This window comes from Pinus tabuliformis, chromosome 3_2 (genome assembly GCF_031772625.1).
Source record: "Pinus tabuliformis cultivar Carrire ecotype Pingquan chromosome 3_2, CPIR1, whole genome shotgun sequence".
NCBI lineage: Eukaryota > Viridiplantae > Streptophyta > Pinopsida > Pinales > Pinaceae > Pinus > Pinus tabuliformis.
Window position 1 is genome coordinate 44,187,497 of NC_142302.1, and position 19,538 is coordinate 44,207,034.

Here is a 19,538-nt window from a genome sequence, read left to right on the forward strand (position 1 = left end):
GTCTCTAGCCTCTGGATGTTTGGGTCCTCCTGCAAGCCGATCAGGACCTCAAACGATTCTTCGAACAACTGTGTGCAGTCTGCTACTGCACTCTCCACTGCCACACCTGCTTCTATGACAGCGGCCGCTCGCTTTTCCTTTAACTCTCGTGGTGTTGAAGGTTGAGCCCTCAATTGGAGCTCTATAATCTACAGGTTCAGCTCCAACTGAACCCACGCCATCTTTGTTCGAGTGTCACGCACCCTTGTGGCCAATTTACGGATGCAGACCTCGACTAGCTCCTCCTCCGGAATGGCCAATTCCAGGACCATTCTGCAGGCCTCCTCCATGACCTATATGATCTTCTTTCTCTGGCTAGTCGCCTCAGCCTCGACGGCGATGGCAGCATTCCTCTATAAGGCCATCTGCTCATTGTTTATTTTTTGTTCACTAATCACCTGGAGGGCACAATGCTCATGGGCCCTAAACTCTGCAATTACTCCATCTTGCAAGAGGTGGAGTGCTTCACGCGGGAGCGTTGCCAGGTTCAATCCCACTCCCTTCAAGGTGCTGACAGTGGGCCTGTCAGCCCCATTTTCTGTTTTCAGTGCTCCATCTGGCAGCACTGGCACACTGGAAGCCTTCATACGTAGCATATCGGCAGCCTCCGATGTGCCGATAGCCAAGTTGGTGGTCAGCAGACCAGCTTGCGTCACGCGAGTCTGCAACTCCTCCAACTCAGTCTGGAGGGCCTCTAGGATGATCTGTTGTTGCTTCTCGAATTGTTGCAGGGCCTCCACAGTGACATCTCTGATTGTGTCACCGATGTCATATAAGTCACCCTTTGTTAGTGTGATAGGGTCCAACGAGGTCTTGGTCACCTTGGATTTCTTTCTGGACCCTCCCTTTTCCAACTCTCTCGGGCGTTTAATGTGGGCAGACGTCTCCTAAGGGTCTGCACCATGCTGCTCTGTGTCCTCTTCTTCGGTCTCAGGTGGAGGCGACCGCGTGCCTTTGTCAGAGTCTCGCTCTGTACCACCTATCTGTTTTCCTGCCTCCTTTCTTTCTTGTTTCACCTTGGTCTTCTCAGCGACCTCCTTTTTCCTCTTTTCGACCAGCTGCACCATCTTTAGCTTGGCCTCTTCCTTCTTCTTCTGTGTGGCGAACTTGCTTCCACCCACCACTAAGTTTGTGGTGGTGTGCCACTCCTCCAACCATTTATCCAACACCGCATCAATGGCATCCTCTATGGCTAGGTACAAAAAATCGTACCACTTCTATGCAGGGTCCTTCCGCACCTTGATTGATATCCGATGGAAATCAGATTTAAATTTGGCATAGCTCTGCAGGTTAGCATATATTGTGGGTGACAATTGCAGCTTGTGATTGATGGCCATCCTGATATTCATTTCCATCAAGATCCAGAAGATCTTACTGTCTTGAATGCGCTCTGCATCCTTGGTCGCCCACAGTGAAGCGTACTTTGCTTCTTAAGGAAGGTCTAGCACGACCGAGGGGAATTGGCTCTCTTCTGGTAACTCCCACGCTACGAGCACAATCGATAGCAAGAGCTACGCGTAGTCGAACATCTTACTTTGCTCTTGCGCTTCACGGCAGTTCGCCAGGAACTCTCTGCGAAGGTAGTCTGACCAGTTAAATTGGACTCCTTCCGTGTGCTATTGTGCGAGCGCGCCAGTACATCATTAGCGCGGTACTTCCGCATCACCTTCCCTGCAAGGATCTGTGTTGCCACCTTCACAGCGGGGTCGCAGATGCTGGAGATAGCGTACCTACGTGGCTTCTTCATCAGCTTGAACTTTTCTTTCATTGATTCTGCGAGTGCCAGCTCGCCACCCTTGCCGCCAAAGATCATAGTTGGATTTTCACTTGTATACGGTATGCGCGTTATGTGGTGAATCAACATATCAGTGATGGGTATTGGCTCCTAGAACCACAGACACCCATAATGCACCAAGCACAACAGCTGCTTGATGATTAAAACTATTACGGGGGTGCGGTTATCGTGCGCACCCAGAGCAGGTTAAGTAATATTGCCTTCTCTACTCCTCTGAACCACTTCCACGGCTCCAGTGCAGTCATCCCCGTATTTGTTTCTATGATGCGGCGCATCAACTGTTCAGTCATTAGGTGCGGGAACTTCTCATGGTCCGCCAAGTCTTCGAGCTTCAAAATCGGCACCCATGCCAAACGCAGATTGTTGAAAGTGATTTCATCTGGCAGTAACGGGGTTTGCAGGGGAGTCTTACTTTCATCAATGTCCTTTGGGACCTTGGAGTTAGGCTTGCGCGGAGGGATATACTCCGGAAACCATGTAATAGGGTCTACACCCTGGGCTTCAACCTCCTTTGTTTCCACTCCCACATCCTCATCATCTATGGGGATGTCTTCAATATCCTCCTCTTCTTCTTTTAGGTTTATAGCCTTGCCTTTCTCCTAGGCAATGGGCTTTGGTGGGTTTCGTCTTAGTGATGTGCGCACCGGTATGGCAGGTTGCTTGCCCTTCTTGTCTTTCATGGTCTCCTTGGTTAAGGTTGGCTACGGTCTCGGCGTTCTCGAGGATTTAGGGACCTCCGCCAATACTTTGGCTACTTCTGGGGCAGCTACTTCGGCCTCTCTCTCCATTCCCTATGCTGGCTCCTCTACGATTTGCTGTGTATTGATAACTTCTCGGGGTGCGGACATGATCTTCTGCAAGAATTCCTGTGTGTCCATCGGCAAAGTTGAAAATGCCCCAGAGACTATTAGAAGCTCGTATTTCTCACGATTCATAGGCGCTTGAGAGCTCAACTACTGAATACTAAAAAATGCCAAGTGTTTTTCGTTAGGCAACCGCTTGTAATTTATAAGGCAATTTGAATTCAAATCTGACCGTTCCCCCCGAAATCGATTCATTAATGCTGGATTAGTGGCAGATTTTCAAAGATCTAAGCCATAAATTTCATCTTAAATGTCGACTGCACGCTCCATTTGGCCTCACTTCTGCAGTCTTTTCATGAACAGTGACTTTAACGGTCACTTTCCAGTTGACCTACATGATTTCTCCCTGGGTAGCGTAGCTCCCTCTGCACTGTCGTGGACCCATTAGCACATCCTTGCTTTGCGCCATCGTCCAATTTCGCAGCTCCCCATCCTGGGTAGTGTATTTTATAGTCCTGCGCCTCCTTTCAGGTGCCTAGAGCGATAAAATTGTGCTACTTTCATTTAGTCACATGGTCGGACCGTCAGTGTATGGCTTCAAGCAACTGCCATTCACCTTTCCTGGGAAGGGTTCTCCATTTAACTTGACCAGTTGTACCGCTCCTTAATAACATAAGGCCCTAACCAGTGCATCCTGAATTTCCCTGGAAATTTATCAAACTTACTATCATATAACAAAACCAGGTCATTTACCTTAAATGTGCACAGCTTGATGTGTCGATCATGCCATGCCTTTTCGCGCTGCTTTTGGACCTGTTGGTGAAATCCAGCCAAAAATCTTTCTTCTTCGAGCTCATCCAACTATGCGAGCCTCTCTTCTAGGGCTTCACGATCCATCATACCTGTGAGCACTGTTATGCGTAGACTAGGCACAATGTATTCCATAGGCATTACAGCTTCAACACCATAGACAAGCCTAAAAGGGGTTTGTGCCATCAATTTCTTGCATTTCGTTTAAGCCCACAATACTTAAGGTATTTGTAGGTCCCAATCACTTCACTGAGTATTGCAAGCCTTGGTCAGCCCATTTTCAAGCACTTTGTTGAACGCCTCCACTGTCCCATTAGCTTGTGGGTGATAAGGTGTGCTCTTCTGGTGATATAACTGAAATTCCTCCGTTAGTGCATTGATCGTGTCATTTAAGAAGTGCGTACCACGATCACTCATCAAGATCCTTGGACATCCAAATCACGTCAGTACATGCTCAAATAGGAACTTCGTAGCTGTTGCACCGATGCAATCCTTCACCGGCTGTGCTTCTGCCCAACGAGTCAAATACTTCGTCGCAGTGATAATGTACCTTACTCCAGTCTTCCCTTGTGGCTAAATGGGTCCTACAAAATCTATCACCCACTTCTCGAAGGGTTACAGCGTCATTTGTGGATTCAAAGACATTTCATCCCTCCGCAATGGCCTGCCCGTTCTTTGACATACATCACACGCCTTTCAATATGCTTTTGAATCCTGATGAAGGGTTGGACACCACAACCCTGCGCGTAGAATCTTCTGCGCAGTTTCTCTCCCTACATAATATCCTCCCGTGGCGGCCCCCTGAGCGTCCACGAGGATGCTGCTTCTCTCGAACTCAAGTACATATAGTCGCAATATCTCATCAATACACATTTTGTACAGATGCCCAGCAATGACAAAAAAATATGTCGCGCGCACCACTAATTCCTCCTTTTGCTGGACAGAGTATCCTTCTAGTGTGGTTCTTGTTGTTAGGAAGTGTATTATATCCTCAAAATGACTATCCGCAACACGTACTGCAAATAGCTGCGCGTCAGGTAATCCTTCTTCCAAGTTAGTAGGTTCCTCCCCCGTTCCGATGCGCGACAGATGGTCTGGTCCCGCATTCAAACGTTCAGGCTTCACAACAACTTCAAAATCGTACTCCTAGAATAATAAGAGCCATCTGCAGATTCGCCCCCCCCCCAACACAGGCTTATTGACCAGGTACTTCATCGCGGAATGATCTATATACATCTTAAAATGGCCTCCTAGCAAGTAGTGCCTATACTTCTAGAGCGCATACACCATAGCTAGCCCCTCACGCTTAGTGGTAGAATATTTCTTTTCTGCTTTGGATAATCTGCGGCTTGCGAACGTGATAAGATGGTCCAAGCCTTCTCCGCAAGGCTGTGTTAGTACTGCCCCCAACGTTATACATGACGCGTCGATATGTACATGAAACTCTTTCTTCCAGTCCGAGAAGACTAGGATCGGCGCAGTAACCATATTTTCTTTCAATATATCCAAGCTCTTCTTACAGTCATCGTTCCAACAGAACGTGGCATCCTTCTTTAACAATTTTTCCATAGGCGCCATGATATGGGCATAACTTTTTATAAACTTTCTGTAATATCCTGTATGTCCCAAAGTAGCGCGAAGCTGTTTCACACTCCTCGGCGCTTCCAAGTTCAGTATCACCGCGATCTTCGCGAGGTCTACCAGCAGTCCTTGTTTGCAAACCACATGCCCCAATAGGTTCCCAAAAGGAATGCAAAACAAACACTTCTTGAGATTGATCGCAATCTAGTATCTTCGACAGGTGTCCAGCATCAGGCGCAAGCTTTCTACATGGCGCTTAACCAGCCCAAATATAGTCTAGTCATCGAAATATACCTCTAGGAACTTATGAATAAACTCCTTGAATGCCGCAACCACCACGCGCGAAAAGATTACAGGCGCATTCTCCAATCCAAACAGCATTAGTGTATTGAAAACAACCCCACTCAGTCGCGAAGGTGGTCTTGCTCCTATCCTCCTGCGCGATTTTGATTTGGTGGTACCCAGAGAACCCATTAGTGAAGGAAAATGCTTCCTGGCCACCTACATTGTTCAACACATCATCCATGAACGGAGTCGGGAAAGGATCATGCACACAAGCGTCATTCAATTTTCTGAGATCCACGCATATCCTTATCTCATCCTTCTGCTTTTTCTCTTACACCACCATTGGGCTTACCCAATCAAATTCTTCCATAGGCTCAATGATGCCTGCCATGAGCATCTTGTCTAGCTCTAAGCAGACCTTCTCCTTATATTTCAAATTGAGACAGTAAGGCCTTTGCTTAACTGGATTTGCGTCGGTCTTTAATGTGATCTTCATCATTCCTAGGTCCCCGATTATTCCTTTTAGATCTGTAAACTTGGTAGGGAATAAGTCTTGGTATTCGCAGAGCAATTCAGCGACCTTATCCACTGTCGCGTCGTCCTAGTGGTCTCCAACCTTCGCGAATTTGGGTTCTGCCTCTGTACCAATTTTTACTTGTTTTGTTCTCAACGGCATGGTTATATCAGGGTTCTCAATCTGCGATCCGTTAACCTCACGGTGGACTTTTGTTTCTGGAATGTTAATCTTTCGCAGATCCTCGTCCTCTTCTTCAACAGTTATATTATAACATTCGAGCACGCGACTCAGCTAAGTAGCCCATTCAGGCTGAATCAGGTCTAGAGGATCCTGTGGTATCCTAAAGATAGTTACTTTCACCTCTTATAACGCTTCATCAATATTGTCAAACTCGTCCTCAAAACTGAATGCCATCATGAATCCTTCCTGCAGGATATCCCATTCGCATGTCCCATGGCGGAGCTCTGTTTCTATATACCAATTCATTGGGATAACATCTAGGATATGACAGAATAGATTCACCCACTCAGGTTGGGGCTTTTCTCCATAAGTCTGCGTCCATTTGGCCAGATGCGTGCGCAGATCGTTATGCCCATCATACTTGTCTGTCACTCGCATCTTAGGCTTCCCAAATCGTGTTCTCATGATCCTCCTACATTCGCACCAATCCTCAAAGCTTCCCTTATGCATACCCCACCATCGTCCAGGCATAGCGTGCAGTGCCCAGTCCAAGGCCTGGAAGCACTGTTTTTCTGGTGCCTCCCTTTTAAATGCATCCAAAAAGATATCCACCTCATTTAGACCATCATAAATAGGCAGATTTCTTACCTCTGACGACACACAACGCAGCGACCTGGCATCATGTTGCAATTCAACGTAGTTACTTCATGTAACCGATTTTGCTAGTGTTCTATTTCTTCGTCGGAGTCCGAAGTGTAGGAACTCTCGCGATCCCATGTAATCTGTCCATCCGCGGTGGGATTCACCCAATTTTGGTCTCGCGCTCTTATCTTATACATACAGTCCAAGTCGTCATCATTCTCATAATCGCAGACACGTTCAGTGTAGGCAATCTTTCAGCAGGATCGAGGGGTACTATTAGGCACAGCGATTTCTTCTCAAAGATCATCTTTCGCTTCTTCAGATTGATTACTCCATTCATATCAGTAGCCCAGTCAATTCCCACGAGCGCAGGATAGGGATTGATGTCATCTACTATCTCTGTTACTTCAAAGTCAGTGAGTACACTCGTTGTATATTAATATTATTAATATACTCTAAATAAATATATTCATAAATATATAATATTTATTAACTATAATAAATACATAGTGTTAATAAGAACTAAATGTTATTATTATGTTATATGTAAATTATATTAAAGTTTTAAATATAACTATTAATATATTAGTAAAATTTCACGTAATTAATATTATATTAATAGACAAAATAATATTAATATAATAAGTATAGTTATATAAATATAAAATAATATGGTTATTATTATTTATATAGTTATTTATAATAAAATATTTAGTTTTTACCAAACAATTATTAATGTAGTGGGTGGTGGACATATGCCTATCAATATATATCAACTAATCTAACTAATTTACCAACCACTAGTTTTCAATAGTTAATTATGGTCAATGATGTATCCATACTATTTATTCTTTAAGATTGATTGATTCTTCACTTTGTCGTGAGGATAAGCCACATTAGTTGGTTAGAAACATCAATCAAATCTTAATTATATGATTAATCGGAAAAACATCTATCTATATATCAACCATATTGATAGATATAATTCTACTAATATTCTATTTTATAACACAAGCCAACCTAATTGGAAAAAAAAAAAAACAAACAAACAAATAAATATGCCAAAAATTCATGTGAACTATCCTTTCGCCCGTAATCTGTGGACGCATCAAAACATGCAGGTTGCAGGTCATATATGTCTTAAATCATTTGCACTTCCAAAATGGCCCTACTCAATTGACAAATTGATCTTGCATTCGGTGGAATGAAAAAAATTGCGATTGGAGAAAATGGATGGCTCGTAGGTGATTCTTTTCAGGAGAAAACACTGAAATCAAGATAATAGCTAAGAATGTCACGAACCAACACTCTGATATCAAGTAACAGCTACACATTTCTCAGGGTATTGATGAGAGGGCTATACATGGAATGTACGTAAGTGCTCAGCAAGAGCCGTAGATAATGTTTAATATGAATAATATTTAATTATAATATAAATCGTTAATATTAATAATGCTTAAATATAATATTGGTATTACTATAAATGTTTAATATTAATATTATTAATGATATTAAGATTTTAATATAAATAATTAATATTAAATTATATGAATTGGTTTCATTTATAAATTGATGGGTTATTGGGCCTGGAGTATGCCCTAAAACTGCTTCTGCTTGGCTAAGAGCTCGTCTTCCTCGGACGTAAGGAAACAAAACAGGTTAACGGCCCAAGACCCAGAGGCATCTGGCAGGAGTGAAAGCCTGCTCCCTTACGGACCACCAGCGGGTTATTTCAGGTGGCGTGGTTTTCCTTGATAACAGTGATGTGTCAACTGACATTCGCGGATAGCAGCCAGAGATGGCTGTCCTCACTGTTGGTTTGACAAACTGAGTTTGATAGGTTTTTCCACCTTTTGAAAAAAAAAAAAAAAAAAACATTGATGGGTTATTAATGACAAAAATTAATGTTTTTGAGTATATTAACTATATTTGTTAATAAGTTTGTGTTATTTGTGCTAATAAATATTATTATTTAAAAATAAATAAATATAAATATAAATATAGTTAAAAAAAAAATAAAAATTGTGTTTAAATAATAAAATAACTATAGTTATAAAGAAAATAAATTTTTTGTTTAAATAATAAATTAAGTAATCAAATTACCTCTCATATTTAGACCATCGTTTTAAAGGCTATTTTTAATTTTGTTGTCATGATGATTTGAATGTTCACTTGAATTTCATCAACCAGATCTTCGAATCTATTTTAAGAACTCAAAGTCTGACGGTATGATTTGGAAGTGATTTTAATAGGTTAAATCTATCTTAATAACACAAGGCCCTAACCAGTGCATCCTGAATTTCCCTGTAAATTTATCAAACTTACTATCATATAACAAAACCAGGTCATTTACCTTAAATGTACACAGCTTGATGTGTCGATCATGGCATGCCTTTTCGCGCTACTTTTGGACCTGCTGGTGAAATCCAACCAAAAATCTTCTCCTTTTTTTTTTTCGATCTCATCCAACTGCGCGAGCCTCTCTTCCAGGGCTCCGCGATCCGTCATACCTATGATCGTTGCGATGTGCAGACTAGGCACGATGTATTCCATAAGCATTACGACTTCCACACCATAGAAAAGCCTAAAAGGGGTTTGTCCCGTCAATTTATTGCATGTCGTTCGATAAGCCCACAATACTGCAGGTATGTGTAGGTCCCAATCACTTCGCTGAGCATTGCAAACCTTGGTCAACGCGTTTTCAAACACTTTGTTGAACACCTCCACTGTCCCGTTAGCCTGTGGGTGATAAGGTGTGCTCTTCTGGTGATATACCTGAAATTCCTTCGTTAGTGCGTTGATCGTCTCATTCAAGAAGTGCGTACCATGATCACTCATCAAGATCCTTGGACATCCAAATCGCGTCAGTACATGCTCAAATAGGAACTTCACGGCTGTCGCACCCGTGCAATCCTTCACCGGCTGTGCTTCTGCCCAACGAGTCAAATACTCTGTCGCAGTGATAATGTACCTTGCTCCAGTCTTCCCTTGTGGCTGAATGGGTCCTACAAAATCTATTGCCCACTTCTCGAAGGGTTGCAACGTCATTTGTGGATTCAAAGACATTTCATCCCTCCGCGATGGCCTGCCTATTCTTTGACATACATCACACGCCTTGCAATATGCTTTTGAATCCTAATGAAGGGTTGGACACCACAACTTTGCGCGTAGAATCTTCTGCGCGGTTGCTCTCCCTGCATAATGTCCTCCCACGGCGCCCCCATGAGCGTCCATGAGGATGTTGCTTCTCTCGAACTCAGGTACATATTGTCACAATATCTCATCAGTACCCATTTTGTACAGATGCCCTGCAATGACAGAAAAATATGTCACACGCACCACTAATTCCTTCTTTTGCTGGACAGAGTATCCTTCTGGTGTAGTTCTTGTTGTTAGGAAGTGTATTATATCCTCAAAATTATCTGTGACACGTACTGCAAACAGTTGCGCGTCAGGCAATCCTTCTTCCAAGTTAGTAGGTTCCTCCCCCGTTTCGATGCGCAACAGATGGTCTGGTCCTGCATTCAATCGTTCAGGCTTCACAATAACTTCAAAATCATACTCCTAGAATAATAAGAGGGATCTACAGATTGGCCCCCCAACACAGGCTTATTGACCAGATATTTCAGCGTGGAGTGGTCTTTATACATCTTAAAATGGCCTCCTAGAAAGTAGTGCATATACTTCTGGAGCGCATACACCATAGCTAGCCCCTCGTGCTCAGTGGTAGAATTTTTTATTTTTTTTTTATTTTTTTTAATTTATTTTTTATTTATTTATTTATTTATTTTTTTCGGCTTTGGATAATCTGCGGCTTGTAAACGCGATAAGATGGTCCAAGCCTTCTCCGTCAGCTTGTGTTAGTACTGCCCCCAGTGCTATACATTACGCATCGACATGTACATGAAACTCTTTCTTCCAGTCCAGGAAGACTAGAATCGGCGCAGTAACCATCTTTTCTTTCTATATATCCAAGTTCTTCTTACAGTCATCGTTCCAGCAGAACGTGACTTCTTTAACAATTTTTCCATAAGGGCGGTGATCTGGGCATAACTTTTAATAAACATTCTGTAATATCCCGTATGTCTCAGAGTAGCTATTTCACACTCCTCGGCGCTTCCATGTTTAGTATCACCGCGATCTTCACGGGGTCTACCAACAGTGTCTGTCTGCAAACCACATGCCCTAATAGGTTCCCAAAAGGAACACAAAACAAACACTTCTTGAGATTGAGCGCAATATGGTATCTTCAATAGGTATCCAACATCAGCTGCTAGCTTGCTACATGGCGCTTAACTAGCCCAAATATAGTCCAGTCATCGAAATATACCTCTGAGAAATTATGAATAAACTCCTTGAATGCCGCAACCACCACCCGTGAAAATATTGTAGGCGCATTTTTCAATCCAAACAGCATTACAGTGTATTGAAAACAACCCCACTCAGTCGCGAAGGTGGTCTTGCTCCTATCCTCTTGCACAATTTTGATTTGGTGGTACCCAGAGAACCCATTAGTGAAGAAAAATGCTTCCTGGCCACTTACATTGTCCAACACTTCATCTGTGAACGGAGTCGGGAAAGGATCATGCACACAAGTGTCATTCAATTTTCTGAGATCCACGCATATCCTTATCTCATCCTTCAGTTTCTTCTCTTGCACCACCATTGGGCTTACCCAATCATATTCTTCCATAGGCTCAATGATGTCTGCTGCGAGCATCTTGTCTAGCTCTAAGCGGATCTTCTCCTTATATTTCAGATTGAGACGGTAAGCCCTTTGCTTAACTGACTTCGCGTCGGACTTTAACGTGATCTTCATTATTCCTAGGTCCCTGATTATTCCTTTTAGATACGTAAATTTGGTAGGGAATAAGTCCTGGTATTCACGGAGCAATTCAGCGACCTTATCCACCGTCGTGTCGTCCCAGTAGTCTCCAATCTTCGCGAATTTGGGTTCTACCTCCGTACCAATGTTTACTTGTTTTGTTCTCAACGGCGCAGTTATATCAGGGTTCTCAATCTGCAGTCCTTGAACCTCACGGTGGCCTTCTGTTTCTGGAATGTTAATCTTTCGCGGATCCTCATCCTCTTCTTCAGCAGTTACATTATAACATTCGAGCGCGTAACTCATCTGAGTAGCCCATTTAGGCTGAATCAGGTCTAGAGGATCCTGTGGTATCCTAAATATAATTGGTTTCACCTCTTGTAGCGCTTCATCAATATTGTCAAACCCGTCCTCAAAACTAAATGTCATCATGAATCCTTCGCACAGGATATCCCATTCGCATGTCCCATGGCGGAGCTCTGTTTCTATATACCAATTCATTGGGATAACATCCAGGGTATGACAGAATAGGTGCACCCACTCAGGTTGGAGATTTTCTCCATAAGCTTACGTCCATTTGGCCAAATGCGCACGCGGATTGTTATGCCCACATACTTGTCTGTCAGTCGCATCTTAGGCTTCCCAAATCGTGTTCTCATCATCCTCCTACATTTGCACCAATCATCAAAGCTTCCCTTGTGCATACCCCACCATCTTCCGGGTGTAGCGCGCAGTGCCCAGTCCAAGGCCTGGAAACACTGTTTTTCTGGTACCTCCCTTTAAAATGCATCCAAAAAGATATCCACCTCATTCAGGCCATCATAAATAGGCAAACTTCTTACCTCTGACGACACACAGCACAACGACTGGGCATAATGTTGCAATTCAACGTAGTTACTTCATGTAACCGATTATGCCAGTGTTCTATTTCTTCGTCAGAATCTGAAGTGCAGGAACTCTCGCGATCCCATGTAATCCGCCCATCTGCGGTGGGATTCACCCAATCTTGGTCTCGCACTCTTATCTTATAGATACAATCCAAGTTGTCATCATTCTCATAATCGCAAACAGGTTCAGTGTAGCGCGATCCTTCAGCGGGATCAAGGGTTACTATTATGCGCAGCGATTTCTTCTCAAAGATCATCTTTCGCTTCTTCAGATTGATTACCCCATTCATATCAGTAGCCCAGTCAATTCACAGGAGCACAAGATAGGGATTGATGTCATCTACTATCTTTATTACTTCAAAGTCAGCCAGTGCACTCGCTGTATATTAATATTATTAATATACTCCAAGTATATATATTCATAAATATATAATATTTATTAACTATAATAAATACTTATTATTAATAAGTACTAAATATCTTTTTTTTTTTACGAAAACGGGTATGGGGTATTTATATTCCTCTTGGGCTGAATGCCAATAATCTGATTACATAGAGGTCTTCTTTATTCTGATGCGGGTCACTTTTGTGAGTGAATATGCATCTTATTCTTACAAAGTTCTTCCTTGATCTGGTGTCCATGCTTTTAATTATTTCCCCCCATTTGGAGATACAAACAAATTGCTTTAAAAGAAGACAGTAAATCATTTGATCCTGTATCTTAAGGTATGGGATCCCATGTTTCTTCTTTGTCTTTCTGCTTGATTCCTGTTGAGAGTAGAGTGGCTTTATTGGCCTCTTTGTCTGCCTCTTTGTTAAAGGCTCTCAGCACATGAAAATAGCTTAATCTCTGGAAGCGTTTTCCAAGCCCCTTGATTCTGGATATCAGTCTAGTGAGCTTGAGATCTGTCACAGTGGCGCTGGAAGCCATTGCATCTATTATAATTTGAGAATCCCCGATTACATTGGCTGTTTCAACATTTGTGTCTTGGAGGATCTTGAGTCCTTGATATAAAGCTAGAGCTTCAGCTTGCACGCTGGTTGTATGTCCAAGCCCCCATGCGAAGGAGTGAATTATTTCCCCATTTTGGTTTACTATGACCCCTCCTGCACCAGCTTTGCCCGGATTTCCCTTTGCTGCCCCATCAAAGAAAAGAGTATGTCTTGAAAGCGCATTGAGCCATTCTTTAAAGTCGTCTTCAGATTTTCTTATGTGCCAATTTTTGTGAGAAGGGACAGCTCTGTTTGCTGGATGGAATTGCAAGCCAATGAGTGTACCCCAGGAGATGTCTTGTTGACTGAGGTTTGAATCATCTTTAATGTCAGCTAGGCATTCCTTGATTTGGCTTTTAACTTTGCTCTCTAAAACCTTGTTGTTCTGATTTATGTCTCTAAAAATTCTTCTATTACGTTCAAGCCAAATTTGCCAGCATATTATCTTTGGAAGAATGTCCCAGGCTGTTTTTACTACCTGATTTTTTGAAGGCTGACCTGGATATCTGGCTGTCCATTTTGAGAACAGCTCCACAATGGAACTTGGCAATAAGGGGTTGAAATTCAAATTCTGAACAAAGAAGTCCCAGATTCGTTTGGAGAACGAACATTCCAGCATTATATGCGCAGCTGTCTCTGATTTTTCTTTGCACAGTGGGCATATAGAAGGCCCCTGGATTCCTTTCCTTTGCAGTATATCGTGGGTGAGAATTTTTTCATGACAGAGCTGCCAGGCGAAGTAATCCGTCTTTGGCCATGAGGGGGTGCGCCATACTCCATGCCACGGCGCTGGATCGGGAGGAACGTGCGGTTTCTCAGTTAATTTTCTGTAGCCCATGGCCACGGTGTATCCACTGTTTTGCGTTCCCCATCCCTTGCGATCCTGTTTTCTCCTCTGCGTGGGGGCCAGACCGTGTAGTTGCTCTGTCAGCATGGTCCATTCCTTGCGCAGGTGATCCGGCACTACCGCAGCTTTCCAGCCCGCCCAGGTCTCTTCATGCCACAGTGAAATATCCCATAGTGTGCACAGCCCATTGTTGTTCATCCACGTGCGCAGATCCCTGGTGGCGATTCTATTTTCGAGTGGCTCCCTGTTCATAATTCGATCGGACCAGATATTTATCCTCCTGCCATTCCCGGGGATCCAATAAGAATGATCTCTGATTAGGGGGCCTGCTTTGATGCAGAGTTTTAGGAATGATGAATTCTGCTTAATGAGAGGCGAATTCTGAGCCTGAAATTCGTTCTCTAAGCATCTTAATCGGGATCCCCTGAGATACTTTTTCCATAAGGCAAGCTGAGCCCATCCAGGTTTGGGCGCAATGATCCTCCAGATGGTCTTTGCTGCCATAGCCACGTTCTGGTGACCTATATTTTTGAAGTTTAGGCCACCTTCCAACAACGGCTTGCCAATGGTTTCCCAACTGATAAGGGGGATTTTCCTTTCATTTTGCTTTCCGCCCTTCCAAAAAAATCTACGCATAAACTCATCCATCTTGCTGAGGATGGTTGAAGGAGCAAGGAGACCTGCAAAATGGAAAATTGGGAGGCTGGAAAGCACAGATTTTACAAGAACTGACTTGCCAGCAGCGTTGAGCCAGCGAAAGCCCCAGGACTGAATTCTAGATTTGAAATTTTCAAGCTGAGGATGCCAGTCTTTGACGGAGAGTCTTTTGAGACAGATAGGGAGGCCCAGGTATTTAAAAGAGGTCCAGGAGGATGAAGCAGCAAAATCCAGGCATCTAGAGATAGCAGATAGAGTTCTTGGCGAGGTATTCCAGCTGTAAATATGGCATTTATTCTTGTTAAGGGCGCTGCCAGAAGCCTTGATAGAAACATCTAAGGCAGCTTTGAACTTGGAAGCTGAGGAGAGGGTGGCGCTACCTAACAGCAAGGTATCATCCGCAAATAAGGCGTGGTTTAAGCTTTTGACCCCTCTGGCTATACACAGACCATTGATCTCTTGGTCTTGCATTTTTTTATCTAACAGAAAACTGAAGACAGAGGCTTGAATGACAAAGAGCAGAGGGGAAAGAGGACATCCCTGCCTGAGGCCTCTCGAGGCTTTGAAAAAATCTGTGGCTCTTCCGTTTACTAGGGGAGCAATCCAAGGCTCTGAGATGCAAGCCCGGACCCACTTTATAAAATTTGCTCCAAAACCAAATTTACACATTACTTTTAACAGAAATCTATGATTGACTCGATCAAAAGCGTTTGCTAAATCTAGTTTGATCACCATACCTTGTTCCTTTCGGTGGAGACTTGAGTGTATTGCCTCTTGAACGAGAGTGTAGTTATCCACGATTTGCCTTCCCTGTATAAAGCCTCCTTGATTTTCCGGAATTATTTTTGGTAGGATGGGCTTCAGCCTGTTTGCAATGACCTTGGTAATTAATTTGTACCCAGTGTTACATAGCGAGATCGGGCGAAATCTGCTGAAATTGCTGGCTCCTTTTTCCTTTGGAATGAGAGCTAAGAAAGCAGAGTTTGTGCTGCCTCCTATTTTCTGAGAATTTTGAGATTTTTGTACCATTTTAAGAAGATCCTTTTCCACAATCGGCCAGCAAACTTGAAAGAATCTGGCAGAGAAGCCATCTGGTCCCGGGGCCTTGTCGGGCTCCATGTCAAAGAGGGCTTTTTTAATTTCCTCTTTTGTGATTTTGGCCTCTAGGATCCTGTTCATACGGGGAGAGATTGCTTGAGGGATAATGTCTAGCAGCTCTTGATGCAGGAGTGTCTTCTGATCTTCAGTGAATAGATTTTGGAAATGCATATAGGCTGCTTTCTTGATGTCTGCAAATTCCTTGTGCGTAACATTATTTTCCTTGATCTCAGAAATAGTATTGAAACTTTTCCTAGCCTGGGCTTGCTTGTGGAAGAAGCCCGTATTCCTATCTCCTGCTTTCAGCCAGAGATTTCTCGATTTTAATCTCCAGTATTCTTCTTCTGCCAAGCAGGCCTTATGATAGTTCTGCTGTAGATGGGTTTCCTGGTCTATCATCTCCTCTGTGATTATGGCGCTCTCCATGCAAGTTTGATGAGAGGCAAGGGAGGATTTGATGACTTTCCTTTCAGTTGCTGGATTTGGAAGAGTTTTTGCCCAGCGTTTCAAAACTCTTTTTGCCCTTCTGAGTTTTTCCTCCCAAATGAAAAAAGGTGAGCCTTTGACAGGTTGGCTCCAGCAATCTTTGATTGTTTGCATGAATAGGGGTTCCTTTACCCAGAGTGGACTGAAGCGGAAAGGAATGGGGCCCAGATCTGGGTGGGCAAGCAGCTCTAGCTTTATCGGCTTATGGTCCGAGATGCTGCATGGGAGAATATGCATTCTAGATTCTAGTCCAAGAAGCAGGAAAGAACTTTGGATGAAAAATCTATCTAGCCTGGCAGCTATATGCCCAGGACCTATTCTTTTGTTAGACCATGAAAACTTACCTGTTGAGGGTTTGATGTCTATCAAGTCCCATTCTTGCAGAAGATCCTCCGCCCATTCTCTTGCCGGATCTCGGACTATGCTTCCTCCCCTCTTCTCAGATGAGTGGAGAGTGAGATTGAGATCTCCAGCAATGATTACATTTTCCAGACTTGTCAGATCTGCCTGTCGTTTTATAGTATCCCAGCACTCCTTTTTCTCTCTTATGTTGACTGGAGAGTATACATTGAAGATAGTGATGGTTTCCTTTGTGTCAAGGTTCTGCATCTTTAACATCAACCAATGAGTGTTGGTTGCTTCAGAGGTGAGTGCATATTTGTTGGAGTTCCATAGAGTACCGATTCCTCCTGAGGCACCCCTGGCTGAATTAGCTCTTGCTTCGCTTTTGGGCCACAAATTTTTGCTTATTTGCAGGAAGAGTTTTTCTTCCATTTTGGTCTCCTGGATGAGAAGTATATCTGGGGCTTCTGTTCTTATTAGGTTTCTTATGCCTTCTTCCTTAACTTTGCTCCCCATACCTCTACAGTTCCAGGAGATAGCTTTCATTATTTATGCTTCTGCTGGGCTCCCTTGGAGCCTTGGGGCTGGTTTTTCACCATTTTGGGCTTTGAGGCAAGAAGCTTTTCCAGCGTTGGTTGGCTGCCCTGTAGCTTATCTTTGTAGGTCTGCTGCTCTCTTTTCTCTTTGTCTGTTTTGCGACCCCTTGCAGATCTTCTCACCGAAGTTTGGGATTCGCCTATTTCTCCTTCTTCTTCTGACTCCTCAGTTTCTTGTTCTTCTTCTTCCTCTTCTTGGAACGTGTCTTTAGGATTCTCAGCTTCTTTGGGGGAAGCTGGAGGTGTGCTTTTCCTTGAGGATTCTGGCTTTTGGATCTCTGCTTCTGGAACGTCTTCTGTCGGTTGACTTAGAAGGACAAATTTATTTTCTTGCGTCTTTTTTGTAGGGGGTTTCTGAGCGTTGATCTGAGGGTTGCCTTTGCCCGGTTGTCCACCCTGTTTTTGTCCCTTTTGATTGGCTCTGGTTCGTCTTACTTGATTCCAGCCCTCTTCATTTCCTTTCTCTGGCTCTGGGTTGGTCGGACAGTTTCTAGCGAAGTGCCCATACACGTGGCATTTCCTGCATTTGAAAGGCAGCTGTTCATAATCCAAGATCTGCACATGGGACCAGCTGCCGACTTTGATTTTGATTGCTTCTGGTAAGCCTTCTTCTAAGTCTACCTCCACGCAGATCCTGGCACAATCGTACTGGTCCTTGTTGCTTGCCCGATCTATGAATTTCCCTAGGGAGTTGCCGATGTGTTTCAAGGAGTCCCAGTTCCAGCAGTGAACCGGCAGATTTGGGAGACGAACCCATACTGGAACAGCCTTGGGAACATCTACCGCCGGGTCGAAATCCGGTGTCCATTTATTTAGGTAGAGGCCCTGAGGACCCATGAAGTACGGTCCATTTCTAAAGATCAGGTCTTTGTCTTCTCTGGAGGTAAATTCGAAGAGAAAGAAACCTCGCCCTAGAAAGTATGAGGTAACACTTTGGCTGATCAGAGGCGCCCAGTTCCTGTTGACCCATTGCTCTGTAGTTTTCGGGGATGGCCAAAGTCCTGTGAATTGGCCAATAAGTCCCCGATCCGCCAGCGACAAAGCTACCTGCATGGGAGTCTCCGGAGGCAGACAGATCTCTGGAATTTCATCTAGTTTCTTGACAAATTTAGAGGCTTCATTTCTTTTTTTTGGAGGCAAGCCTGCCAGGAGCTGATGGAATGCCTCTGCGGCAGGATCAGAGGGTGGATCATGACCCTGAGTCTCCATCAGGCTTAATGCCGGCCGCCACAGAGGCAGCACAGCAGAGATCTCTCCCTAGCCAGAAGGGCGACTAGCTGTCTAGATCCGATTAGATCTGGATTCGAAGTGCAGTCAGCGAATCGGTGAGCTAGATCCGATCAGATCTGAATTCGTGAAGCAGGGATTGCTAATCAGTGTGGAGCGCAGGGCTTAGAGCCCGTGGGGGCAGGTCGAGGGGAGCCGAGGCTCGTCTGGTCGCGCTCAAAGCCTCGCAGCGCAGCTAGCTCAAGATTTAAATTTATCCGTTTTGTGGTTAGATGAATTTAATAAGAACTAAATATTATTATTATGTTATATGTAAATTATATTAAAGTTTTAAATATAACTATTAATATATTAGTAAAATTTCATGTAATTAATATTATATTAATATAATAAGTATAGTTATATAAATATAAAATAATATGGTTATTATTATTTATATAGTTATTAATAATAAAATATTTAGTCTTTACCAAACAATTATTAATGTAGTGGGTGGTGGACATATGCCTATCAATATATATCAACTAATCTCACTAATTTACCAACTGTTGTATCCATACTATTTATTCCTTAAGATTGATTGATTCTTCACTTGCCGTGAGGATAGATTAATTTGAATAACATCTATCTATATCAACTATATTAATAAATATAATTATACTAATATTTTATTTTATAATATAACCCAATTTAATAGTTAAAAAAACAACAACAACAACAACAAACCAGCCAAAAATTCATGTGAACTCTCTTTTCAACTGTAATCTGTGCACACATCAAAACATGCAAGTTGCATGTCATATATCTCTTAAATCATTTGCACTTCCAAAATGGCCCTACTCCATTGACAAATTGATCCTGCATTCGGTGGAATGAAACAAATTGAGATAGGAGAAAATTGATGGCTCGTAGGTGATTCTTTTCCGAA

At 43.2% G+C, this 19,538-nt stretch overlaps 1 protein-coding gene across 1 annotated transcript; it reads right to left on the bottom strand.

Annotated features, from left to right (window-relative positions):
* Positions 1–13,085: 13,085 nt before the first annotated feature.
* Positions 13,086–18,592, bottom strand: LOC149179729 (uncharacterized). The gene is made up of 2 exons (XM_089413632.1): positions 17,586–18,592; positions 13,086–17,307 (listed from the first exon to the last, which is right to left on the bottom strand). The coding sequence occupies exons 1-2, from the start codon at positions 18,590–18,592 to the stop codon at positions 13,086–13,088; spliced, it is 5,229 nt and encodes a 1,742-aa protein (XP_089269758.1).
* Positions 18,593–19,538: the final 946 nt, after the last annotated feature.

Excerpts from the sequence above, each read along its gene's own strand:
- LOC149179729 (XM_089413632.1), bottom strand. The coding sequence starts at position 18,592 with ATGGAGACTCAGGGTCATGATCCACCCTCTGATCCTGCCGCAGAGGCA. Across the intron at positions 17,308-17,585 it reads GCTGAGAATCCTAAAGACAC|AGGTATGGGGAGCAAAGTTA; the intron begins GTTCCAAGAAGA and ends CTGGAACTGTAG.